Source organism: Oncorhynchus clarkii, chromosome 24, assembly GCF_045791955.1.
Source record: "Oncorhynchus clarkii lewisi isolate Uvic-CL-2024 chromosome 24, UVic_Ocla_1.0, whole genome shotgun sequence".
NCBI lineage: Eukaryota > Metazoa > Chordata > Actinopteri > Salmoniformes > Salmonidae > Oncorhynchus > Oncorhynchus clarkii.
In genome coordinates, this window is record NC_092170.1 from 16250971 (window position 1) to 16275859 (window position 24889).

A 24889-nucleotide genomic window follows, 5' to 3' on the forward strand; every position below is an offset into this window, starting at 1 on the left:
TAATATTGAAATGGAAGGAGTATCAGACCACTGCAAATCTACCAAGACCTGGCCGTCCCTCTAAACTTTCAGCTCATACAAGGAGAAGACTGATCAGAGATGCAGCCAAGAGGCCCATGATCACTCTGGATGAACTGCAGAGATCTACAGCTGAGGTGGGAGACTCTGTCCATAGGACAACAATCAGTCGTATATTGCACAAATCTGGCCTTTATGGAAGAGTGGCAAGAAGAAAGCCATTTCTTAAAGATATCCATAAAAAGTGTTGTTTAAAGTTTGCCACAAGCCACCTGGGAGACACACCAAACATGTGGAAGAAGGTGCTCTGGTCAGATGAAACCAAAATTGAACTTTTTGGCAACAATGCAAAACGTTATGTTTGGCGTAAAAGCAACAAAGCTCATCACCCTATCCCCACTGTCAAACATGGTGGTGGCAGCATCATGGTTTGGGCCTGCTTTTCTTCAGCAGGGACAGGGAAGATGGTTAAAATTGATGGGAAGATGGATGGAGCCAAATACAGGACCATTCTGGAAGAAAACCTGATGGAGTCTGCAAAAGACCTGAGACTGGGACGGAGATTTGTCTACCAACAAGACAATGATGCAAAACATAAAGCAACATCTACAATGGAATGGTTCAAAAATAAACATATCCAGGTGTTAGAATGGCCAAGTCAAAGTCCAGACCTGAATCCAATCGAGAATCTGTGGAAAGAACTGAAAACTGCTGTTCACAAATGCTCTCCATCCAACCTCACTGAGCTCGAGCTGTTTTGCAAGGAGGAATGGGAAAAAATTTCAGTCTCTCGATGTGCAAAACTGATAGAGACATACCCCAAGCGACTTACAGCTGTAATCGCAGCAAAAGGTGGCGCTACAAAGTATTAACTTAAGGGGGCTGAATAATTTTGCACGCCCAATTTTTCAGTTTTTGATTTGTTAAAAAAGATTGAAATATCCAATAAATGTCGTTCCACTTCATGATTGTGTCCCACTTGTTGTTGATTCTTCACAAAAAAATACAGTTCTATATCTTTATGTTTGAAGCCTGAAATGTGGCAAAAGGTCGCAAAGTTCAAGGGGGCCGAATACTTTTGCAAGGCACTGTAGCTTGGTTGCATCCCAAATGGCACCCTATTCCCTATATAGTGCACTACCTTTGACAAGGGCCCATGGTCTGGCTCTCTCCAATTCTGAGAACTGAGACCTCAACAACTTGGTTTGGGATTAGTGCCGTCCTCCCCACCATGGAGCTGCCTGCCATTCAGCTGGCTGTGCCTGGCTAAGAGACTGGCTGTCTTTGTAACACTGACCCCAATAAGAGCAATAGTGTTTTGTTGTTTGTATAAGACTACTAAGAGCATATGAGAAATATTCACCACGGTTGTGTTCTTTTCAAAAAAGCAAGAGAAGAGGAACACTTATAAAAATAAGAAATGGCGTGATAAATGTAATACAAAACACTTTTATAAAAAATAAGAAATGACGTGATAAATGTAATACAAAACACTTTTATTCTTTAACAGTCTGTCCATGAAATGATTTTTTATCTTAATACTGTTTACTTCTCTTTACAGGCCCTCGTCGCTCGAAATGAATTGAATGTCATTTCTACAGCTCTGTAAATATGTCCTCCGGCAATATAATTTAATACTACTGTAAATGGCAAAGATAGTTCCAGTATTTTCCAAGACAAAGATCACATTGGCTCCTCCTACTCAACAGTGGTTTTATTTTGCTGTGCATATTCAGTGAGAAGAATACTGATGTAAGAATATCACTATTATTAAAGACATTTGTAACAAATTAGGGTAAGTGTCATGATCCTCTTTGTGGGAATATGTGGTGGTAGAATAAATAAACAGTCAAATGACTGTTGACTGTTGGTGGCCTACAGCGGTGGTTCCCAACTGTTTTTGGTTACTGTACCACCAACTGAATTTAACTCTGCCTGGAGTACCCCTGAAGTACCCCCTCTTGTGTATTTTACCAGTAGGCCTATGGTCGTATTAGTCTTCTCAAGTATCCTTTGTCGATAGGCCAAGTACCCCTAGGAGTCCTAGTACCCCTGGTTGCGAACCACTGGCCTACAGGCACACTACATGTGGCGTTGTTATCTCACTCTGCCACCTAGTGGAATAAAGTTCACACTGCACTTTTGGACAAATTCTCCCAGTCCCAACATATCATACATTTTCCACTTCAAATCCACTTCAACAATCTCTTTGAATTAAACCTTTATAAAATTAATGGCTGGATGGATATAAATATATTTAATAGTCCATAGGGCCAGGTCCATAGAACAATGAAACATCTGCCTTAGTAGTCTAAATCTGAATTAATAGATGAATCAGGAGTCTAGAGCACGTCTAGAGTCTATATCCTTGTTGTTAGCAAGGCTTGCTCTTCTTCCCCAGGCGTTCAAAGAAGGACATCAATCCATAGCCGTCTGGTTTGGGCTTCGGGCTCAGGGCTTGTCCAGGACAGACTCCTTTGTCCTGGACAAAGTGTCCTGGACAAAGTGTGTGTAGGTCTCTATGCTCACACTCTTGTACACCAGGTCTTGAACACCAGGTCTTGAACATCAGGTCTTGAACATCAGGTCTTGAACACCAGATTCCTCACATTGGCTTGCTCCTCTCTCCCAGGCGTTTAAAGAAAGACATGAATCCGTTGCCCTCTGAAAGTTTGGGCTTCGGGCTCTTAGAAGGGTTAGCCATATTGTGTTTGGGGCTCTGAGGAGGGTCAGCCTGTTTGGGTTTCTGGGAGACGAGTATATGGAGAGGAGTGGGAGAAAACTCCTTTATCTCCTCATCCTGGTTCTGGTTCAGTTCTAGGTGTAAGGAGGGAGGTTTTGTCTTGACTATAGAGGAGCTCTTGTCTTGGTTCAGCTCTCCTAGCTCTACGTGTGTAGGTCTCTCTGCTGCTGACAAGCTGTTGGACACCTTCTCCTGCTGGGCACCAGATGTCTCAGAGTTGTGAGGGATGGTGACTACCTCCAAGTCTCTGTTTTCAGAGTCCCTGGGGATGTTGAGACTTGTTGTGAAGTCTTTGTGTTTTGACATGGAGCTCTTAGACACCAGGTCTCGGACACAAGGCTTCTCAGAGTGGCCAGGGAGGTTGGTGAGGTTAGGTCCTCCAGAGGCTCTGTGTTTCAGGGACTTCAGATCAGCGTCTACTGACTTCATCCTCCCTGTGACCCCCAGAGTAGGAGATGGTGTAGCAGGAAAAGTAAACAGATCATCCTCTTCCTCTTCCTCAGTAGGAGGGGCTTTAGGGGTGAGGGTGAAGGTGTGTCTGCGGTTGAGTATTTCCTTGGGGGAGAGGTGAGGGTTGAGGAGGTATCTAGCCAGGCTCTCGCTGCCTCTACATGCATCTCCCAGCAGCCGCTGTCTGTCCTCTTGGAAGGTCCTCTGGTGAGGGGAGGTGGAGGTGATGGTGGAGATGGTGGAGGATGTAGCATTAGTGGTCGTAGCGTTGGGTGATCTTGTGGAGGTGTTAGTATTATTGGTGGCATTAGGAGACTTCTGCTGCTCCAGGCCGTACTCCCCAGACGAAAGACTACCACGGCTGCTCTGATACCTCAGAACCTTCCTGGACACTTCACGCAACTTCTGGGCTTCTTCCTCATTTCCCTCCTCCTCCTCCTTTTCCTCCTTGTCCTTCATCGTCACTGAGATGGGTCTACCTGTGGTGGTGCAGGAGGAGGAGCTGCTGCTACCGGTTCTCCTGGTTGGCTGTGTAGAACCATGTGGTTTCTTAGGGTTCTGCTGTGTCTCCTCTGGATGTGGAACCAAATTCTCCTTCCGGTTCCTTTTGCTGTGGGACTGGTCCTTCTGGTCACTCTGAGAGGTCCCAGCCAGATCTCTGGCTGAGTTCCACTCATTCTCCTTACACACCTCCGTGGCCTTGACACAACCTCGATTTCCCCGTTCTGCCGAGGGAAGGTTTGCTTGAATGGGAACCTCTGACAGTCTGCTAATGGTGGGGGAGGGCATCCCCGAGCCTTTTCTCCTTTGGGACACACGACTGGTCAGGACCCTAAATCAAATCAAACTTTATTCAAAGTTCATATGAATATCACAACACACTTTTACAGAAAAAAGAAAAACGCATTACAAAAAGAAAACCAGAAAATAACAGATTATATTTCAAAAGAAAGTATGACCAACTTCCGTAGTACGGACTCCAGGGCCACACCCTCCACGGCCTTGTCCCGTATGGAGCAGGTGGCGGTGGAACGGCGTTTAGCAGCATTAGCATCACTCAGCAGTCTGTCTCTGGTTCTCCTCTTCACCTCCGCCACCTCACGATCACGGTTCTCCTACACACAGATACAATAACACATGTTAGGGAGCCAGAGGCAATGAACACTGGAATCTACCAAGAAATCAGGGAAGGTTAAAGAGAAAAGAGAAACTACAGAGATAGTCATTGAAGACAAAATCCAGCCAAAAGTCCTCACACAGAAAAGAGTGAGATCTATGTTCCCAAGGAGGCCAAGATGGCAGTCAGTAAATCAGAGAGCATAAAATAATAGAATGCAAAAGGGGTATATACACTATTTTTTACCTGGATGGCCTTCAGGAATTTCTCACAGAAAGAGTTGAAGATGGAGCAGCATTCATTCAGTCTGAACTTGCTGGGGTCTTCACAGAAGTACTCAGCCACTGAGTCACTGACTGAACCCAGCGACTGCAGAGAGAGCTCAGTCTCAGCCAGACGACACTCTGCTTCCTACAAGGGACCACACACAGAACAGAAATAACAAAGTCTGTGTCCCAAATGGCACCCTGTTCCCCATATACAGGGGGGCAAAAAAGTATTTAGTCAGCCACCAATTGTGCAAGTTCTCCCACTTAAAAAGATGAGAGAGGCCTGTAATTTTCATAATAGGTACACTTCAACTATGACAGACAAAATGAGAAAAAAAATCCAGAAAATCACATTGTAGGATTTTTAATGAATTTATTTGCAAATTATGTTGGAAAATAAGTATTTGGTCAATAACAAAAGTTTATCTCAATACTTTGTTATATACCCTTTGTTGGCAATGACAGAGGTCAAACGTTTTCTGTAAGTCTTCACAAGGTTTTCACACACTGTTGCTGGTATTTTGGCCCATTCCTCCATGCAGATCTCCTCTAGAGCAGTGATGTTTTGGGGCTGTTGCTGGGCAACACGGACTTTCAACTCACTCCAAAGATTTTCTATGGGGTTGAGATCTGGAGACTGGCTAGGCCACTCCAGGACCTTGAAATGCTTCTTACGAAGCCACTCCTTCGTTGCCCGGGCAGTGTGTTTGGGATCATTGTCATGCTGAAAGACCCAGCCACGTTTCATCTTCAATGCCCTTGCTGATGGGAGGTTTTCACTCAAAATCTCACGATACATGGCCCCATTCATTCTTTCCTTTACATGGATCAGTCGTCCTGGTCCCTTTGCAGAAAAACAGCCCCAAAGCATGAAGTTTCCACCCCCATGCTTCACAGTAGGTGTGGTGTTCTTTGGATGCAACTCAGCATTCTTTGTCCTCCAAACACGACATGTTGAGTTTTTACCAAAAAGTTATATTTGGGTTTCATCTGACCATATGACATTCTCCCAATCTTCTTCTTGATCATCCAAATACTCTCTAGCAAACTTCAGACGGGCCTGGACATGTACTGGCTTAAGCAGGGGGACACGTCCGGCACTGCAGGATTTGAGTCCCTGGCGGCGTAGTATGTTAATGATGGTAGGCTTTGTTACTTTGGTCCCAGCTCTCTGCAGGTTATTCACTAGGTCCCCCCGTGTGGTTCTGGGATTCTTTGCTCACCGTTCTTGTGATCATTTTGACCCCACGGGGTGAGATCTTGCGTGGAGCCCCAGATCGAGGGAGATTATCAGTGGTCTTGTATGTCTTCCATTTCCTAATAATTGCTCCCACAGTTGATTTCTTCAAACCAAGCTGCTTACCTATTGCAGATTCAGTCTTCCCAGCCTGGTGCAGGTCTACAATTTTGTTTCTGGTGTCCTTTGACAGCTCTTTGGACTTGGCCATAGTGGAGTTTGGAGTGTGACTGTTTGAGGTTGTGGACAGGTGTCTTTTATACTGATAACAAGTTCAAACAGGTGCCATTAATACAGGTAATGAGTGGAGGACAGAGGAACCTCTTAAAGAAGAAGTTACAGGTCTGTGAGAGCCAGAAATCTTGCTTGTTTGTAGGTGACCAAATACTTATTTTCCACCATAATTTGCAAATAAATTCATAAAAAATCCTGCAATGTGATTTTCTGGATTTTTTTTCTCATTTTGTCTGTCATAGTTGAAGTGTAACTATGATGGAAATTACAGGCCTCTCTCATCTTTTTAAGTAGGAGAACTTGCACAATTGTTGGCTGACTAAATACTTTTTTGCCCCCACTGTAGTGCAGTAGTGTTGAATAGACCCCTATGGGTCCTGGTCAAAAGTAGTGCACTATACAAAGGGAAAAGGGTGCCATTAGGGTCGCAGTGTACATTTCTGAACCTACAGGGGACCACAAACATCAATAACCTCATCACTGGTCCTAGAGTTGTAGATTCACCACCAGAGGTTATTATGGCTATGACAAGTGTGACGACCCTCCCACTCTGTCTGCCGTATTTTGTCTTTGTTCTTGTTTCCTTCCTTATTAGGATGCCGGTGGGCGGAGTTGAGAGGGTCGTCAGCTACATGGGAAACACCTGGGCCCAGGTGTTTCCCAGGATAAATACACCCCTTCCCCATTCATGGAGGAGACTCTCTCCATGCAGACATTTGTAGATTGTGTTGTGGTTCTTGTTTACTTTTTGTTTGTTTGCTTTGGCACCTTTCAACACCCTGCATTATCACATTCATGCATGCAAAACACTCACTTACACTACTGATTACTGATTACACACATCATTGTATATTTTCCTTAGTTGCTTCAGTTAATAAATATCTTTTGTTACTCCTTATCTCCACGTTGTCTCCCTTTGTTACGGGCTTTGAGCCGGTTCGTGACAAGTGGGGGCTCATCCGGGATATTTGAACTGTTGGTTAGGGAAGGAAAGATCTCAGGGGAGAGTTTGTTTTGGGAAGGTGATCCAGATTTACCTAGGGGTAGTTCCTCTTTTGGTCGTGCCCCAGAGACATTTGATATTGTTGGGAACTTACGGTTATTGCCTCAGTTTAATGAAAGGGATCCCGAGACATTCTTTTCGTTGTTTGAGCGTGTTGCTGACGCTAGGAGTTGGCCTGATTCTGACCGCACTTTAATGTTGCAGTGTGTGCTGACTGGTAAAGCGCAGGAAGCATATTCAGCTCTTAGTGTACACGATAGTGCCAATTATGATAAAGTTAAAACAGCTGTGTTACAGATTTATGAATTGGTCCCTGAGGCTTACCGCCAACGATTTAGAACATTAAAAAGGGATGATAAGCAATCTCATGTTGAATTTGCGCGACAATTATCTTTACAGTTTAATCGCTGGTGTTCCGCCTCTGCAGTTGTGACTTTCCAAGGGCTGTGTGATCTGATTATGTTAGAACAATTTAAGGACACAATTCCTGATCGTATTGCCACGTATATTAACGAACAGAAAGTAAAGAATGTCGCTGAAGCTGCGGTTTTGGCGGACGAGTATGTGTTGACTCACAAAAGTGTCTTTGCAGAGCCTCGTATTCGGAAAGAGTGGGGGCGTTCGGATAGATTTGGGCTTCGCTCACCGAGATACTTTGGTTCACGGGCAGAGTTCTATTCAACTAAGGTTGAGCCTGACTCCCATGGTAAAGCTGACTTTGGGCAGGAGTGTCACTACTGTCAAGGTTCAGGTCATTGGAAAAACGAATGTCCACTTCTCAGGTCAAAGGGTGCTTACGCTAAATCCAAGCCTACCGCGTTAGCTGCACCTTTTCCACATCAGTTCACTCATGACTCATTTCCTCAGGCCCAGGAGAATGTGAAAGTCTATATTGATCCAGACTATTTACCTTTTATTACGGAAGGTTTTGTGTCTATGTTAGGAAGTAAAGACCTAGTGCCAGTGAAGATCCTGAGAGACACAGGTGCCTCTGAATCATTTGTGTTGGAATCTGTGTTACCCTTTTCTGCTAAGACTGATTCGGGGAATAGTGTTCTAATTAGGGGAATAGGTTTGAACACTCTGTCAGTTCCATTGCATAAACTGATGCTGGATTGTGGACTGGTGAAAGGTGAAGTTGTTGTGGGAGTGCGGCCTTCGTTGCCTATTGAGGGTATCGACGTTATCCTTGGGAATAACTTGGCTGGTGAGCGTGTATGGCCTGCCGTGTTTCCATCTCTAGTGGTTTCCACTAAGCCGTCATTTGTTGGGATTCCTGATGAGAGTGTACAGAGTTTCCCAGAGGTGTTCTCTGCGTGTGCAGTGACACGTTCTATGAGCCGTGGCGAATTGGTCACTGCGCCGACTAATGATAATAATACAAAGAAGTATGCCACTGTTTTCCCTGTTATTCCGTTATCTGTAACCCGCTCAGATTTAATTAATGCGCAACGGGATGACCCCACGTTAGAAGAGTTGCGTGACCAAATTGTGCCTGTAGAACAGTTGGGAGATGTCGCCCATGGCTATTTTCTCCAAGAGGATGTCCTGATGAGAAAGTGGGTGTCTCATGATAGTTGTTTTCTGGGGGAGGCAATTAGTCAGGTTGTTGTACCAGTTAAGCTTCGTGACTTGGTGTTGGAAACTTCCCACAGCGACGTTGCTGGACATATGGGGGTGAGGAAAACCTACAATCGCATTTTAAGACATTTCTTTTGGCCTAGATTAAAGAGGGATGTTTCTGATTTTATAAAAACTTGTCACACCTGTCAATTAACTGGTAAGCCTAATCAAGCTATTAAACCGGTACCATTGTTTCCTATTCCTGTACTCAGCCAACCTTTTGAGTATCTGATTATTGACTGTGTGGGTCCCCTGCCTCGTTCTAAAAAGGGTAGCAGTTACCTGTTCACTGTGATGTGTCAGACCACTAGGTTTCCTGCTGCCTATCCTCTCCGATCTATCACAACTAAATCTGTGTTAAAAGCTTTGACTCAGTTTCTCTCATTGTTTGGAATCCCTAAGGTCATTCAGAGTGATCAAGGATCGAATTTCACCTCTAATCTGTTTAGTCAGGTTCTTCAACAGCTCCATATTAAACACAATTTGTCTAGCGCCTATCACGCGCAAAGTCAAGGAGCACTGGAACGTTTCCATCAAACTCTAAAGTCGTTATTGAGAGCTTATTGTACTGAGATGGATAAGGATTGGGAGGAGGGGTTGCCTTGGTTACTGTTAGCCGCTAGGGAGGTTTCACAGGAGAGCACGGGTTTCAGTCCAAATGACCTTGTGTTTGGACATAGGGTGCGTGGACTTTTATCTGTTCTCCAGGATGACTGGAAGTCTCCCGAGCCTCCTCAGTCCCTGTTATCGTATGTGTGTGATTTCCGGAGACGGCTGTATGCCGCTGGTGAAATGGCTAAAGAGAAGTTATCATCTTCACAGGAGAGGATGAAGGGCATATTTGATCGCCGAGCTGAGCCTCGTCAATTTAGTCCGGGTGACCAGGTTCTTGCTCTGTTGCCAATTGTTGGTTCTCCTTTTCAAGCCAAGTTTCAAGGTCCATATACAGTGTTGCGCCAGTACACTGAGCAAAATTATCTAGTGGCCACTCCAGAACGAAGGAAAGCACACCAGCTGTGCCATGTAAATCTGTTAAAACCCTATTATGCACGTTCCTCTGAGACTGAACAGTGGGATTATGCAGAGGACGCTAAACCTGTTCTTTTGGCTGATACCGTTGTTTCCTTGGGTTCTTGTCGTGCTAGATCTGTGCATGAGGAGGAAGATGTTCCTGGTCCTGACGATTGTATATTGCAGGGTAGATTGAAAAATTCTGAAACACTGGATATCTTAGACAGTCTTCTCACTCACCTATCTGTTGATGGGCGGAAAGAGATGGTTGGTCTGATTCAGAGATTTCCAGGTTTGTTTTCTGATACACCTACACGTACAAACTTAATGGAACATGATATTGACATTGGAGATGCTGACCCCATTCGTCAGCGGTTCTATAGAGTTTCTTCAGAGAAACTACGTTGTCTGGATGCTGAGGTCAAGTACATGCTGGAGAGTAAGATAGCAGAGCCTTCTTTCTCCAGTTGGGCTTCTCCCTGTATCTTGGTCAGTAAACCGGATGGAACAAACCAATTTTGTACGGACTACCGTAAGGTAAACAGTGTCACAAAGCCAGATTCATTTCCTCTTCCTAGGATGGAGGACTGTGTTGATCAAGTCGGTGCAGCTAAGTTTGTGAGCAAATTTGACCTGTTAAAAGGCTATTGGCAGGTGCCACTGACGACTAGGGCACGTGAAATCTCTGCCTTTATTACACCCTTTGGTCTGTACTCATATTCGGTTATGAGTTTCGGTCTGCGTAATGCACCTGCGACTTTTCAGCGACTTATGAACAGGGTTGTTGCCGGTCTGACCGGGTGCGCTGTTTATTTGGACGATGTAGTGATATATGCAGATACTTGGGAAGAACATCTGTCCCGTATTCAAGCCTTGTTCGAGCGTCTGGCTGCGGCTCGCCTCACAATCAATCTGGCTAAATGTGAGTTTGCTCAGGCAACCGTTACATACCTTGGAAAAGTGGTTGGGCAGGGTGAAGTGCGTCCTGTTCGGGCGAAAGTGGTGGCTATTGATGCTTTTCCATCACCAACTACTAAAAAGGAACTGATGCGTTTCTTGGGCATGATTGGTTATTACCGTAGTTTTTGTAGTAACTTCTCTACTGTGGTCGCTCCCTTGACCGATATGCTGAAAGCTAAGGCTGTTTACGTTTGGTCTACTCGTTGTCAACACGCTTTTGAAGAGGCAAAGAGGTTGCTTACCTCAACTCCGGTGCTGGCTGCTCCTCGCATGGATTTGTCATTTACCTTGCAGGTGGATGCGAGTCATGTAGGGGCAGGTGCAGTTTTGCTGCAAGCAGATGTGTCTGGGGTTGAGAGGCCTGTTAGTTTCTTTTCCAAAAAGTTTAACGATTATCAGTTGAACTATTCGGTTATTGAAAAGGAAGCACTAGCACTCATTTGGGCGCTACAACACTTCGAAGTGTATGTCGGGTCGGGGGTAGTACCTATTGTGGTCTACACCGACCATAACCCCCTCACTTTTTTGAGGTCCATGATGTGTCCAAACCAGAGGATAATGCGATGGTGTTTATTTTTACAATCATTCCATCTCGATGTGCGGCACATCAGGGGATCTGAAAACGTGATTGCTGATGCGCTCTCTCGTGCACCCTGCTCCTAAATGTTTACGGGACTGACCATTGCTTCCTATTGTCATGTTCTCTCTGTCCTGTCTGCTCCCTCCTGGTCTTGTTTTCTTCGTTCCTCTTAAATGTTGCTTCCTGTGCGAAGGTTGCTGAGGTTTGGGGAGGAGGTTGGCTGGGGCAAATTGTAAGTGTAAACACATAACCCCTCACCAATTTGGGACTGCAGGGGCTGGTATGTTGTTCCGGGGTCCTTGTTGGTCCCCGGTTTTATGGGGGGGAATGTGACGACCCTCCCACTCTGTCTGCCGTATTTTGTCTTTGTTCTTGTTTCCTTCCTTATTAGGATGCCGGTGGGCGGAGTTGAGAGGGTCGTCAGCTACATGGGAAACACCTGGGCCCAGGTGTTTCCCAGGATAAATACACCCCTTCCCCATTCATGGAGGAGACTCTCTCCATGCAGACATTTGTAGATTGTGTTGTGGTTCTTGTTGACTTTTTGTTTGTTTGCTTTGGCACCTTTCAACACCCTGCATTATCACATTCATGCATGCAAAACACTCACTTACACTACTGATTACTGATTACACACATCATTGTATATTTTCCTTAGTTGCTTCAGTTAATAAATATCTTTTGTTACTCCTTATCTCCACGTTGTCTCCCTTTGTTACGGGCTTTGAGCCGGTTCGTGACAAGTGGGGGCTCATCCGGGATATTTGAACTGTTGGTTAGGGAAGGAAAGATCTCAGGGGAGAGTTTGTTTTGGGAAGGTGATCCAGATTTACCTAGGGGTAGTTCCTCTTTTGGTCGTGCCCCAGAGACATTTGATATTGTTGGGAACTTACGGTTATTGCCTCAGTTTAATGAAAGGGATCCCGAGACATTCTTTTCGTTGTTTGAGCGTGTTGCTGACGCTAGGAGTTGGCCTGATTCTGACCGCACTTTAATGTTGCAGTGTGTGCTGACTGGTAAAGCGCAGGAAGCATATTCAGCTCTTAGTGTACACGATAGTGCCAATTATGATAAAGTTAAAACAGCTGTGTTACAGATTTATGAATTGGTCCCTGAGGCTTACCGCCAACGATTTAGAACATTAAAAAGGGATGATAAGCAATCTCATGTTGAATTTGCGCGACAATTATCTTTACAGTTTAATCGCTGGTGTTCCGCCTCTGCAGTTGTGACTTTCCAAGGGCTGTGTGATCTGATTATGTTAGAACAATTTAAGGACACAATTCCTGATCGTATTGCCACGTATATTAACGAACAGAAAGTAAAGAATGTCGCTGAAGCTGCGGTTTTGGCGGACGAGTATGTGTTGACTCACAAAAGTGTCTTTGCAGAGCCTCGTATTCGGAAAGAGTGGGGGCGTTCGGATAGATTTGGGCTTCGCTCACCGAGATACTTTGGTTCACGGGCAGAGTTCTATTCAACTAAGGTTGAGCCTGACTCCCATGGTAAAGCTGACTTTGGGCAGGAGTGTCACTACTGTCAAGGTTCAGGTCATTGGAAAAACGAATGTCCACTTCTCAGGTCAAAGGGTGCTTACGCTAAATCCAAGCCTACCGCGTTAGCTGCACCTTTTCCACATCAGTTCACTCATGACTCATTTCCTCAGGCCCAGGAGAATGTGAAAGTCTATATTGATCCAGACTATTTACCTTTTATTACGGAAGGTTTTGTGTCTATGTTAGGAAGTAAAGACCTAGTGCCAGTGAAGATCCTGAGAGACACAGGTGCCTCTGAATCATTTGTGTTGGAATCTGTGTTACCCTTTTCTGCTAAGACTGATTCGGGGAATAGTGTTCTAATTAGGGGAATAGGTTTGAACACTCTGTCAGTTCCATTGCATAAACTGATGCTGGATTGTGGACTGGTGAAAGGTGAAGTTGTTGTGGGAGTGCGGCCTTCGTTGCCTATTGAGGGTATCGACGTTATCCTTGGGAATAACTTGGCTGGTGAGCGTGTATGGCCTGCCGTGTTTCCATCTCTAGTGGTTTCCACTAAGCCGTCATTTGTTGGGATTCCTGATGAGAGTGTACAGAGTTTCCCAGAGGTGTTCTCTGCGTGTGCAGTGACACGTTCTATGAGCCGTGGCGAATTGGTCACTGCGCCGACTAATGATAATAATACAAAGAAGTATGCCACTGTTTTCCCTGTTATTCCGTTATCTGTAACCCGCTCAGATTTAATTAATGCGCAACGGGATGACCCCACGTTAGAAGAGTTGCGTGACCAAATTGTGCCTGTAGAACAGTTGGGAGATGTCGCCCATGGCTATTTTCTCCAAGAGGATGTCCTGATGAGAAAGTGGGTGTCTCATGATAGTTGTTTTCTGGGGGAGGCAATTAGTCAGGTTGTTGTACCAGTTAAGCTTCGTGACTTGGTGTTGGAAACTTCCCACAGCGACGTTGCTGGACATATGGGGGTGAGGAAAACCTACAATCGCATTTTAAGACATTTCTTTTGGCCTAGATTAAAGAGGGATGTTTCTGATTTTATAAAAACTTGTCACACCTGTCAATTAACTGGTAAGCCTAATCAAGCTATTAAACCGGTACCATTGTTTCCTATTCCTGTACTCAGCCAACCTTTTGAGTATCTGATTATTGACTGTGTGGGTCCCCTGCCTCGTTCTAAAAAGGGTAGCAGTTACCTGTTCACTGTGATGTGTCAGACCACTAGGTTTCCTGCTGCCTATCCTCTCCGATCTATCACAACTAAATCTGTGTTAAAAGCTTTGACTCAGTTTCTCTCATTGTTTGGAATCCCTAAGGTCATTCAGAGTGATCAAGGATCGAATTTCACCTCTAATCTGTTTAGTCAGGTTCTTCAACAGCTCCATATTAAACACAATTTGTCTAGCGCCTATCACGCGCAAAGTCAAGGAGCACTGGAACGTTTCCATCAAACTCTAAAGTCGTTATTGAGAGCTTATTGTACTGAGATGGATAAGGATTGGGAGGAGGGGTTGCCTTGGTTACTGTTAGCCGCTAGGGAGGTTTCACAGGAGAGCACGGGTTTCAGTCCAAATGACCTTGTGTTTGGACATAGGGTGCGTGGACTTTTATCTGTTCTCCAGGATGACTGGAAGTCTCCCGAGCCTCCTCAGTCCCTGTTATCGTATGTGTGTGATTTCCGGAGACGGCTGTATGCCGCTGGTGAAATGGCTAAAGAGAAGTTATCATCTTCACAGGAGAGGATGAAGGGCATATTTGATCGCCGAGCTGAGCCTCGTCAATTTAGTCCGGGTGACCAGGTTCTTGCTCTGTTGCCAATTGTTGGTTCTCCTTTTCAAGCCAAGTTTCAAGGTCCATATACAGTGTTGCGCCAGTACACTGAGCAAAATTATCTAGTGGCCACTCCAGAACGAAGGAAAGCACACCAGCTGTGCCATGTAAATCTGTTAAAACCCTATTATGCACGTTCCTCTGAGACTGAACAGTGGGATTATGCAGAGGACGCTAAACCTGTTCTTTTGGCTGATACCGTTGTTTCCTTGGGTTCTTGTCGTGCTAGATCTGTGCATGAGGAGGAAGATGTTCCTGGTCCTGACGATTGTATATTGCAGGGTAGATTGAAAAATTCTGAAACACTGGATATCTTAGACAGTCTTCTCACTCACCTATCTGTTGATGGGCGGAAAGAGATGGTTGGTCTGATTCAGAGATTTCCAGGTTTGTTTTCTGATACACCTACACGTACAAACTTAATGGAACATGATATTGACATTGGAGATGCTGACCCCATTCGTCAGCGGTTCTATAGAGTTTCTTCAGAGAAACTACGTTGTCTGGATGCTGAGGTCAAGTACATGCTGGAGAGTAAGATAGCAGAGCCTTCTTTCTCCAGTTGGGCTTCTCCCTGTATCTTGGTCAGTAAACCGGATGGAACAAACCGATTTTGTACGGACTACCGTAAGGTAAACAGTGTCACAAAGCCAGATTCATTTCCTCTTCCTAGGATGGAGGACTGTGTTGATCAAGTCGGTGCAGCTAAGTTTGTGAGCAAATTTGACCTGTTAAAAGGCTATTGGCAGGTGCCACTGACGACTAGGGCACGTGAAATCTCTGCCTTTATTACACCCTTTGGTCTGTACTCATATTCGGTTATGAGTTTCGGTCTGCGTAATGCACCTGCGACTTTTCAGCGACTTATGAACAGGGTTGTTGCCGGTCTGACCGGGTGCGCTGTTTATTTGGACGATGTAGTGATATATGCAGATACTTGGGAAGAACATCTGTCCCGTATTCAAGCCTTGTTCGAGCGTCTGGCTGCGGCTCGCCTCACAATCAATCTGGCTAAATGTGAGTTTGCTCAGGCAACCGTTACATACCTTGGAAAAGTGGTTGGGCAGGGTGAAGTGCGTCCTGTTCGGGCGAAAGTGGTGGCTATTGATGCTTTTCCATCACCAACTACTAAAAAGGAACTGATGCGTTTCTTGGGCATGATTGGTTATTACCGTAGTTTTTGTAGTAACTTCTCTACTGTGGTCGCTCCCTTGACCGATATGCTGAAAGCTAAGGCTGTTTACGTTTGGTCTACTCGTTGTCAACACGCTTTTGAAGAGGCAAAGAGGTTGCTTACCTCAACTCCGGTGCTGGCTGCTCCTCGCATGGATTTGTCATTTACCTTGCAGGTGGATGCGAGTCATGTAGGGGCAGGTGCAGTTTTGCTGCAAGCAGATGTGTCTGGGGTTGAGAGGCCTGTTAGTTTCTTTTCCAAAAAGTTTAACGATTATCAGTTGAACTATTCGGTTATTGAAAAGGAAGCACTAGCACTCATTTGGGCGCTACAACACTTCGAAGTGTATGTCGGGTCGGGGGTAGTACCTATTGTGGTCTACACCGACCATAACCCCCTCACTTTTTTGAGGTCCATGATGTGTCCAAACCAGAGGATAATGCGATGGTGTTTATTTTTACAATCATTCCATCTCGATGTGCGGCACATCAGGGGATCTGAAAACGTGATTGCTGATGCGCTCTCTCGTGCACCCTGCTCCTAAATGTTTACGGGACTGACCATTGCTTCCTATTGTCATGTTCTCTCTGTCCTGTCTGCTCCCTCCTGGTCTTGTTTTCTTCGTTCCTCTTAAATGTTGCTTCCTGTGCGAAGGTTGCTGAGGTTTGGGGAGGAGGTTGGCTGGGGCAAATTGTAAGTGTAAACACATAACCCCTCACCAATTTGGGACTGCAGGGGCTGGTATGTTGTTCCGGGGTCCTTGTTGGTCCCCGGTTTTATGGGGGGGAATGTGACGACCCTCCCACTCTGTCTGCCGTATTTTGTCTTTGTTCTTGTTTCCTTCCTTATTAGGATGCCGGTGGGCGGAGTTGAGAGGGTCGTCAGCTACATGGGAAACACCTGGGCCCAGGTGTTTCCCAGGATAAATACACCCCTTCCCCATTCATGGAGGAGACTCTCTCCATGCAGACATTTGTAGATTGTGTTGTGGTTCTTGTTGACTTTTTGTTTGTTTGCTTTGGCACCTTTCAACACCCTGCATTATCACATTCATGCATGCAAAACACTCACTTACACTACTGATTACTGATTACACACATCATTGTATATTTTCCTTAGTTGCTTCAGTTAATAAATATATTTTGTTACTCCTTATCTCCACGTTGTCTCCCTTTGTTACGGGCTTTGAGCCGGTTCGTGACACAAGGGCCCAGAGTTTTTCCTGGTCAGGTTATGTGGTCAAGTAAAACTTGTGGCCCTGGAAACATTACATAGGTATACAGTATTGGGGAAAGTAGCGATACAAGATCTGAAAGGCATGGAGAATACACAGGCAGGCTACCTCACCTTGAGAAAGTTCTCCATCTGAGCCCGTAGCTCCTCCTGTTTCTGCGCCTCCTCCTTCACCTCCTTTACTTTCTTCAATTCTCTCTGAAACTCACTCTCTATGTCCTCTTTATGGATCCTACAGGGGGGGCAGAACACAAATATCAATCATTCAATACAGACAAACAGAAAAGCACAATCATTACAATAGAATGCCTCACTGTGGGGCAAACAGCAATATTAAAGATATTGTTGAAGCGTGTAAGACACTCTGTATCTGTACCTTGCTGCATCAGCGATGTGTGTGAGTTTGTCCGGGAATTTCAGCAGGGCCACATCAACCTTCTGAGCTTGCTACAATCGACATAAACATGAACAACTGTTGCATCAGAGACAAACAAGATTCTAGATAAAGGATACGTTTTAAATAAGGGTTCTCCTTACCATGACTACATAGTGCATGAGGTTCATGCCTGGTTTGTTGGCCCTTGTGTCCACTAGTTTCAGTAGCGATGCCATCCTGAAGCCAATGGCACTGCCAGCATAGCCGCCCTGTGGACACACAGAGGACAAGTGAGAGACAGTCAGTAAGGCTGACAAATTAACCTGAGGATTACTCAAAGCTTGTAGAATGAGTTTATAACATATATAAAGGTATACAGTATATTATATAATCGATGATATCATTGTTTTCCACTCACAGCGTTCATGTAGTTTCCAGTCTTCAGAACCAGGCGGATCACAGAGTGTAGATTGTCACTCTCTAACAGCTCTGGAGGGAGAGACAGACAGACAGACAGACAGACAGACAGATGAGACAGACGAGACAGACGAGACAGACGAGACAGTTGAGCTGAGTACAGATACACACTGGCCTTATTAAGATCCAGATCACATGCAGACACAAACTCTACCTTTTCCAGCTGTGATCATGGTGGCGATGGATTGTTTCATTTCATCCATGAGTGGAAAAAACTCTTCTTTGAGAACTAAACTGTTGAGGCGCTCCTCATAACTAAAAGAAAGGGTACGAATAATGATTCATATTCTATAACAAAACAGGCATTCAAGACATAGAAAACACAAAACTGTACAAAACGGTGAATTAGATGTTTGTAGACGGTTCAACACTCACTCACTCACTCACTCACTCACTCACTCACTCACTCACTCACTCACTCACTCACTCACTCACTCACCTGGGAACCTTGATAAGTAGCATCATAAACAGGTCTGCTTCAGGAAGAGCTGACTGGTCCCCTTTAAACCCAACTAGCTGCTTCACCTGCACACACACAACACGTATTCATCTTAGTAAGACACTTACGGTAAGGGTTGTAACTTGGGAGAACACTGTTATAACTGTCTCTCAAGCTAAATATGATCAGTTCACTGTGGTAGTTAGCATCAACAATGGCGGCAAGCTGGCGGCAAACCTCAGCTCCCACAATGGTGGTCGAACTGGAGTTTGCCCTATGTGGGACAAGGGTGCCAAAGCGACAGCGGGCTGATCTATGCTTGCCTACTGGGAAAGGCTGTGTGAAGTACTGTACCTCTTCTTTCTCTGGCAGCAGCTTACACAGCTCCTTCAGTTTACCTGTCCCAAATTTCAGTCCGTTTCCTGAACTGATGTCCTTGATCATGTCCCCTACTGGCCTGGGGAGAGACACAGACACTGATCAGTTACTGTATTATAACCAACATAACTTTGGAACAGGGGCGACCCGTCATTCAGGGCAGGTGGGGCAGAGACCCACCTTTTTTGAGCCCCACATGTTTTGTAAAAAATAAAAACACATTTGAGGGGACGGGGGCTTGCCTGTTTTGCATGTTATTTTGGCATTAATATGTGTCACATATCAGTTTGCAAACAACGTAAAAAAAATATATATATATATAATTGAGTTAATGAAGTCGCATACAAACATGGTCTATTTTTTGTTTTCTTGAGTGAGGCAGCTCCAAATTGCAGGTGTTTCAGCCTAGCTCAGTGCTTTCTGTGGTGGTGGGGCAAGCCAGCAGAAAATATGGAGAGTTACGCCGTGATTGGCTCAGTGTTCTGTCACTCATGGGGACACTACGTCACCGTGAAGTGTAAGGGGAGACCTTGAAAATTCTAGCCCTTTGGCTACTGACATAGAGTTACATTAGAAGTGCCCATCCAAGAAGGCTCAAGGTCATTGGCCACAGATAATATGATGTCAAATCTCGTTATATGTACAGTAGCTTAGATCGGACAGATCATGTCAACATCATACTTTCAAAATCTTAGCTAGCAGTCATCATCATGAATGAAGTCGACAATCTACTGGCAAATCATTTTCAATCCTTGTCGTATGAAGATAAATTATAGATAAAACGTATCGGTGCTCCTTGGCCATTGGACATAAACAATACACAACAAGTTGTAAATCGCAAATTCAACAATGAGTGGTTTGGAAGGAAGTGAGCACAGCACAACAAGGTGAGTCTAAAAATGTATTGTATGCTGCTGCATACATTATGTAATATGCCAGGGAGATATATATACTGTAGCTAAGAAAGTAATAACGTTACTAAGTGTATGTTGTGTAGTAAGCTGTTAGTAGCCCATGTGCCTGATACTAATATTTTGGTCCCTTTTCCCCTCTTAATTTTGCCTACTGTTCTGACTTCGTGGTGCACATGTAGCCTATAGCCTGTTTTAGAGAAATGCAATCATTGAATATTGTAAGAGCTTTCATTGTCTTCTTATATGCCCCCTTTATTTATCCTACAGTTCTGACTTAGGGTACAGGTAGAACACTGTAAGAACGGCCCATGTTCTGAATTCTGTTGCTGTACAGTTCAAAAGTGCTGAACAAATAGCTATATTGATAACGTCCGTCCTAGCTTGATCATTAATGTCTTAATCGAAATCTACGGATTGCCTCTGATCCGCTCGTCGTTCTCTTATGCATAGTTTGTACATCTCAATTGTCAGTAGAAATCACATTTGTTTAAACAAGTCAGCCATATCAGATATGTTTTTAAAAAAAGGCAGTTAATAGGCTGAATTAACTGTTTCGCTGCCAGACAAGGCTCCACGATAGCCAGGTGTAGCAGTGGTAAGGTGTTGGGACTGCTGTTGGGACTCTGCTGTTGGGACAGCTTTATGTAGGCCCTTTTTATTTTTTATTTCACCTTTATTTAACCAGGTAGGCTAGTTGAGAACAAGTTTTCATTTGCAAATGCGAACTGCAAGCCTGGAAGGAGAGTTTACAGTCTATCCAGACACCTAGGTATTTATAGTTGTCCACATATTCTAGGTCGGAACCGTCCAGGATGGTGATGTTAGTCGGTCGGGCGGGTGCGGGCAGCGAACGGTTGAAGAGCATGCATTTGGTTTTACTAGCGTTTAAGAGCAGTTGGAGGCCATGGAAGGAGTGTTGCATGGCATTGAAGCTCGTTTGGAGGTTAGTTAGCACAGTGTCCAAGGAAGGGCCAGAAGTATACAGAATGGTTTCGTCTGCGTAGAGGTGGATCAGGGAATCGCCCGCAGCAAGAGCGACATCATTAATATATACAGAGAAAAGAGTCGGCCAGAGAATTGAACCCTGTGGCACCCCCATAGAGACTGCCAACTGCCGTTGGCCGGGGTTGGAGTAGCCAGGAGGAAGGCATGGCCAGCCGTTGAGAAATGTTTATTGAAATTTTCGATTATCATGGATTTATATAGCTATATAGCTAGGTGACCGTGTTACCTAGCCTCAGTACAGTGGACAGCTGGAAGGAGGTGCTCTTGTTCTCCATGTACTTTACAGTGTCCCAAAACTTTTTGGAGTTAGAGCTACAGGATGCAAATTTCTGCTTGAAAAAGCTAGCCTTTGCTTTCCTGACTGACTGCGTGTATTGGTTCCTGACTCCCCTGAACAGTTTCATATCGTGGGGACTATTCGATGCTATTGCAGTCCGCCACAGTTTGTGGGCACCGTTATAGTGCAATTAATCTATTGTTTAGTGTTGTATCGTGGCTTTGCTGGCATGCATAATTTGTATATATATATATTTTGCCCCACCAAGATTTACATGCTAAAATTGCCACCGGTTTGGAAACTTAATCGACTGATTCATCCACTAGGTTCTCCTAGGAGCCTAGTCAAGGAGAAGTGCTGTGATTCATTAATCTCCAACTACACGAAGTGATTATTTTTCTGAATTACTCATGCTCTAGGGTTGGGTCTCTAAATGTGTTGCTCATTTCCTCTTTGCCAGGTTTCATTAAGCCTGGTAAGCAAGGCTCCTTCTTTCCCCATGGGTTGAACACCCTCTTAGTGCATTTTTCCACTTTAACCAACCACAGACAAGCTTTTACCTGCTATACATATACACCTACAGCTGAACTGGAACAATGTTTTCTTTCCTCAGAAGCACAAGAATAAAAACGCTGACACAGAAATACAGAAAACAGAAAACTGCATCCAGAAATGGACATTACAGATAAATGTAATAATAAAACATTGAGATGATAAGGCTTTTATGACTTTTTGAGTTTTCTGTCTGTGAGAACAGTACAATCTTCAGAAAAGTAGGTACTGTAGCCAATGGCATGTAGTAATATTGTAACACATAACACAGTCATACTGTGGGCCTACAGAGAAAATAGTTTAGTAACACATTAATGCCATTTTTCAATAGTTCATCTGTGGAATGACCTGGGTGCACTGTTCCTGCATTAGTGTTATCATGTAGAGCCGACCTGTTGGGACAAGCTGCTGTACCTCAGACACACAGAGCTGGGAATGTCAAGCAGCCTAGCCTCAGGACTACTTGGCCTTGCTGTCCCAAATTACCCCCTATTCCCTATATAATGGACTATTTTTGAGCAGTGCCCTATGGGGGTAAAAAGTAGTCCACTATAGGGAATAGGGTGCCACTTGAGATGCAACCACGGTGTCTTCTTTAACTTGACACACGTGGCTCTGACAAACCCTCCACACCTTCAGCACACTCCCAGTTTATGGCTGAGTCCCAAATGGCACCCTATTCCCTATATAGTGCACTACTTTAGATCAGACTCTGGTCAAAAGTAAAGCACTATATAGGGAATAGTGTGCCATTTGGAATGCATTCTATATTTGCCTCTCTCTGACATACCTCTTGAACTGTTTCAGGAAGATCCCAACATTCATGCTCCTCTTGGAGTTCAGAATGGAGACCTGGGGGTGGTGGGAAACATACGCATGAAGTCATCAGATAGTCAATAAATAATGTTGGTCATACCAGAACACACATACGCACACAGACACACACACATGAAGACATCAGTAGGTCAATAACAGGCGTTGAGCCTATCAGGAGCTCAGCATTTAGCTTAAACAGTCTTCTCCTTTATCCCAAATACATCCTCATTCACAAACAAACAACGGATTGCAAAGGTTTTACTGGTTTGATTGACTTGTTTTTGAGAGCCCATGATAAGCTATTGCAACAGCTGTCAACATACTGACATTCCTACGTCATGCTCATCTATACTGAGTTAGAAACAGGGACAGGTAAGAGACTAAAGGCCAGTTTCAATAGCTCCACATTTGACCTTTATTGAACTGCCAAGGTAGCCTAAATATGACAGCAGGGTGGTTTCACTAGCAAACAACAAGAGACAAAAGTAGATCAAAAATAGGTTTGTTAATATGACAATAGCATTGTATACCAGGACAAATATTCACAACAGTTATTCACAACAGTTCCGTGAAATCAAGAACCATCACTCACAGGAAGGGAAGTACTGTATCTTAATTGAACCCACAGCCCTGTTCATTGTTATAGAGGTAGCAATGAATGCTGGTTTACAATACATACAAGTATCAACTGTATGGCAACAATTAGCACATATTAGTGGTTCATTTACTCTCCCTGGGCAAACTGATGAAGATTAGTTAGGCTATATTGACTCTGCCCACCCTTTAGTTTTAACCTCTGCTGATGAACTCATGCTGCTTGCAGAGTGCAAATATTTATAATCAACCTATATACTCTGAGAGTTTAGTCAAATCAAGCACTCTATCAGTTGGCATTCAAATGATGGTAAAGGCTTGATAGGTGTGTGGACAGAAAGGTAAGGCAGCCTTCCAGTTACAGCATGTTAATGAATCATATAAAAGACATCAGGGTAGAATCGCATTCAAGCTTCGCTCACGCTGACTGGCTTGTTTGGAATACTTTCGCTAATTTATTATTGCTTCCTGATGTTCTTGAGTTTGATCCAAGTGAAGTGCACAAAGAATCTTGCTAAAGCCACACTAAGAGAGTGGTAGCTTCCCAATTGGCACCCTATTCCCTTTATAGTGCACTACTTTTGCTCAGTCCTAGACCAAAAAAAGCACCATCATGGAACCATGGGCTGATGGAATTGACGTATTTCCCAACCTCCACCTAGCCACCTTAACCGTAACCCTAACCCTGGCCACTATGACTACATGACTGAGCCAGTTACAACAGAAAGGCTGTAGGAAAACAACACATCACCCTGTGATACTGTGATGTACACACAAACTCCACAACACACACTCCCTGAGAAAATCAATCAGGGTCTAAAGAGCACATGTCAACATATCCAACATCTTTGGTCGTAAACAGAACAAATATTCATATTCAATATGCTGTTTCGGTTTCTCGTCTACTCCCAGAAAGTATAGATGCTCAATACAAACTCTCAGATGAGAAATCATGAGCAAGAGAAGAATGACAGAATTATACATGACATTGGAGAGGCCTTGGCTGGGACCAGATAGGATATGTACGCCTCACAGACTTATACAGTATCTGATCGAGGAGCAAAGTAGCTGATGTGGTACCTCTTGACTTGTACTCAGCTACAACTGACACACTTCTCTCCAGCTGCCAGTATCAAGCTAGAGAAGTGACTCCTGGTACAGAAGGTTAGGTCAACTCACCACTTCTGTGCCCTGGCTGTTGGTTGGCTTGCCTCTGATACTCTGTCTGTTCAGAGCCTTTTGTCCCTGTCCCTGCTGCTGGCTATGACTGAACAGCTCCTCAATCCTCCTAGTGTCCAGCTCATACTCTCCCAGGGCCTTCTCTTCCGTCCAGATGTTGTGTTTGCCCACCACCACGTGTTTGGGGATCGCATCCCAGTTGAAGTTACGCATCTTGGAGACGTTAAGCTGGCGGCCTGTGGATGGCCCGAAGCCTATGCCAGGGGGAGGAGGGGGGCCTGGGGGAGGGGGGCAGGGGGGAGGTGGTGGTGGTGGAGGGGCAAGGGGAGGTGGTGGAGGAGGAGGAGGAGGAGGAGGAGGAGGAGGAGGTGGTGGAGCGATTGCTGATTCCATCTTAAGTTTAAAGGAATTAGATGGACCAAGGATCAGGAACAGATCATGGTATCATCATTATGGCTTCATCATCACCTCCATTTTGTACACGTAAAGTGTCGCATAAATGTTATTCAATTAGTGTTGAATACCAATTATTGAAGAGGGTGATATAATCCTTTTCCTTGATTGAACCCCCCTGTAAAGAAACAATGGTGCCTTTAACACAGAATGTTAGGCATGCAGCATAAATTACGTCCCTGTACTGTATTGCCCAGCACAGAACAAGTATCGTGACAAGTGTGGCTGAAGTGCTCAAATGAGACACCATATCAACAAATGCTGAATTCAAAAGACATTGAAAGCAGTATAATTATAAACTACGTGTATGAATTTACAAATCAAAAGCATCCACCAGAAAAACGGAATACAGTAGGTTACCTATTTTGATCAGGTTTTATCTTTAGTCTACCAATGTGTGATAAATAAGGGAAGAGGATTCTGTATCGGACCTTACCTG

General features: G+C 44.5%; 1 protein-coding gene across 1 annotated transcript; it reads right to left on the reverse strand.

The window, feature by feature from the left end:
- Positions 1 to 1575: 1575 nt before the first annotated feature.
- LOC139382693 (inverted formin-2-like) lies at positions 1576 to 24264 on the reverse strand. Its single transcript, XM_071126785.1, has 12 exons — positions 23998 to 24264; positions 22199 to 22260; positions 18637 to 18739; positions 18283 to 18368; positions 17998 to 18098; positions 17785 to 17855; positions 17528 to 17635; positions 17367 to 17437; positions 17105 to 17222; positions 4575 to 4739; positions 4175 to 4326; positions 1576 to 4043 (listed from the first exon to the last, which is right to left on the reverse strand). The coding sequence occupies exons 1-12, from the start codon at positions 24208 to 24210 to the stop codon at positions 2624 to 2626; spliced, it is 2670 nt and encodes an 889-aa protein (XP_070982886.1). The 5' UTR covers positions 24211 to 24264; the 3' UTR covers positions 1576 to 2623.
- Between the last annotated feature and the right edge of the window lie 625 nt (positions 24265 to 24889).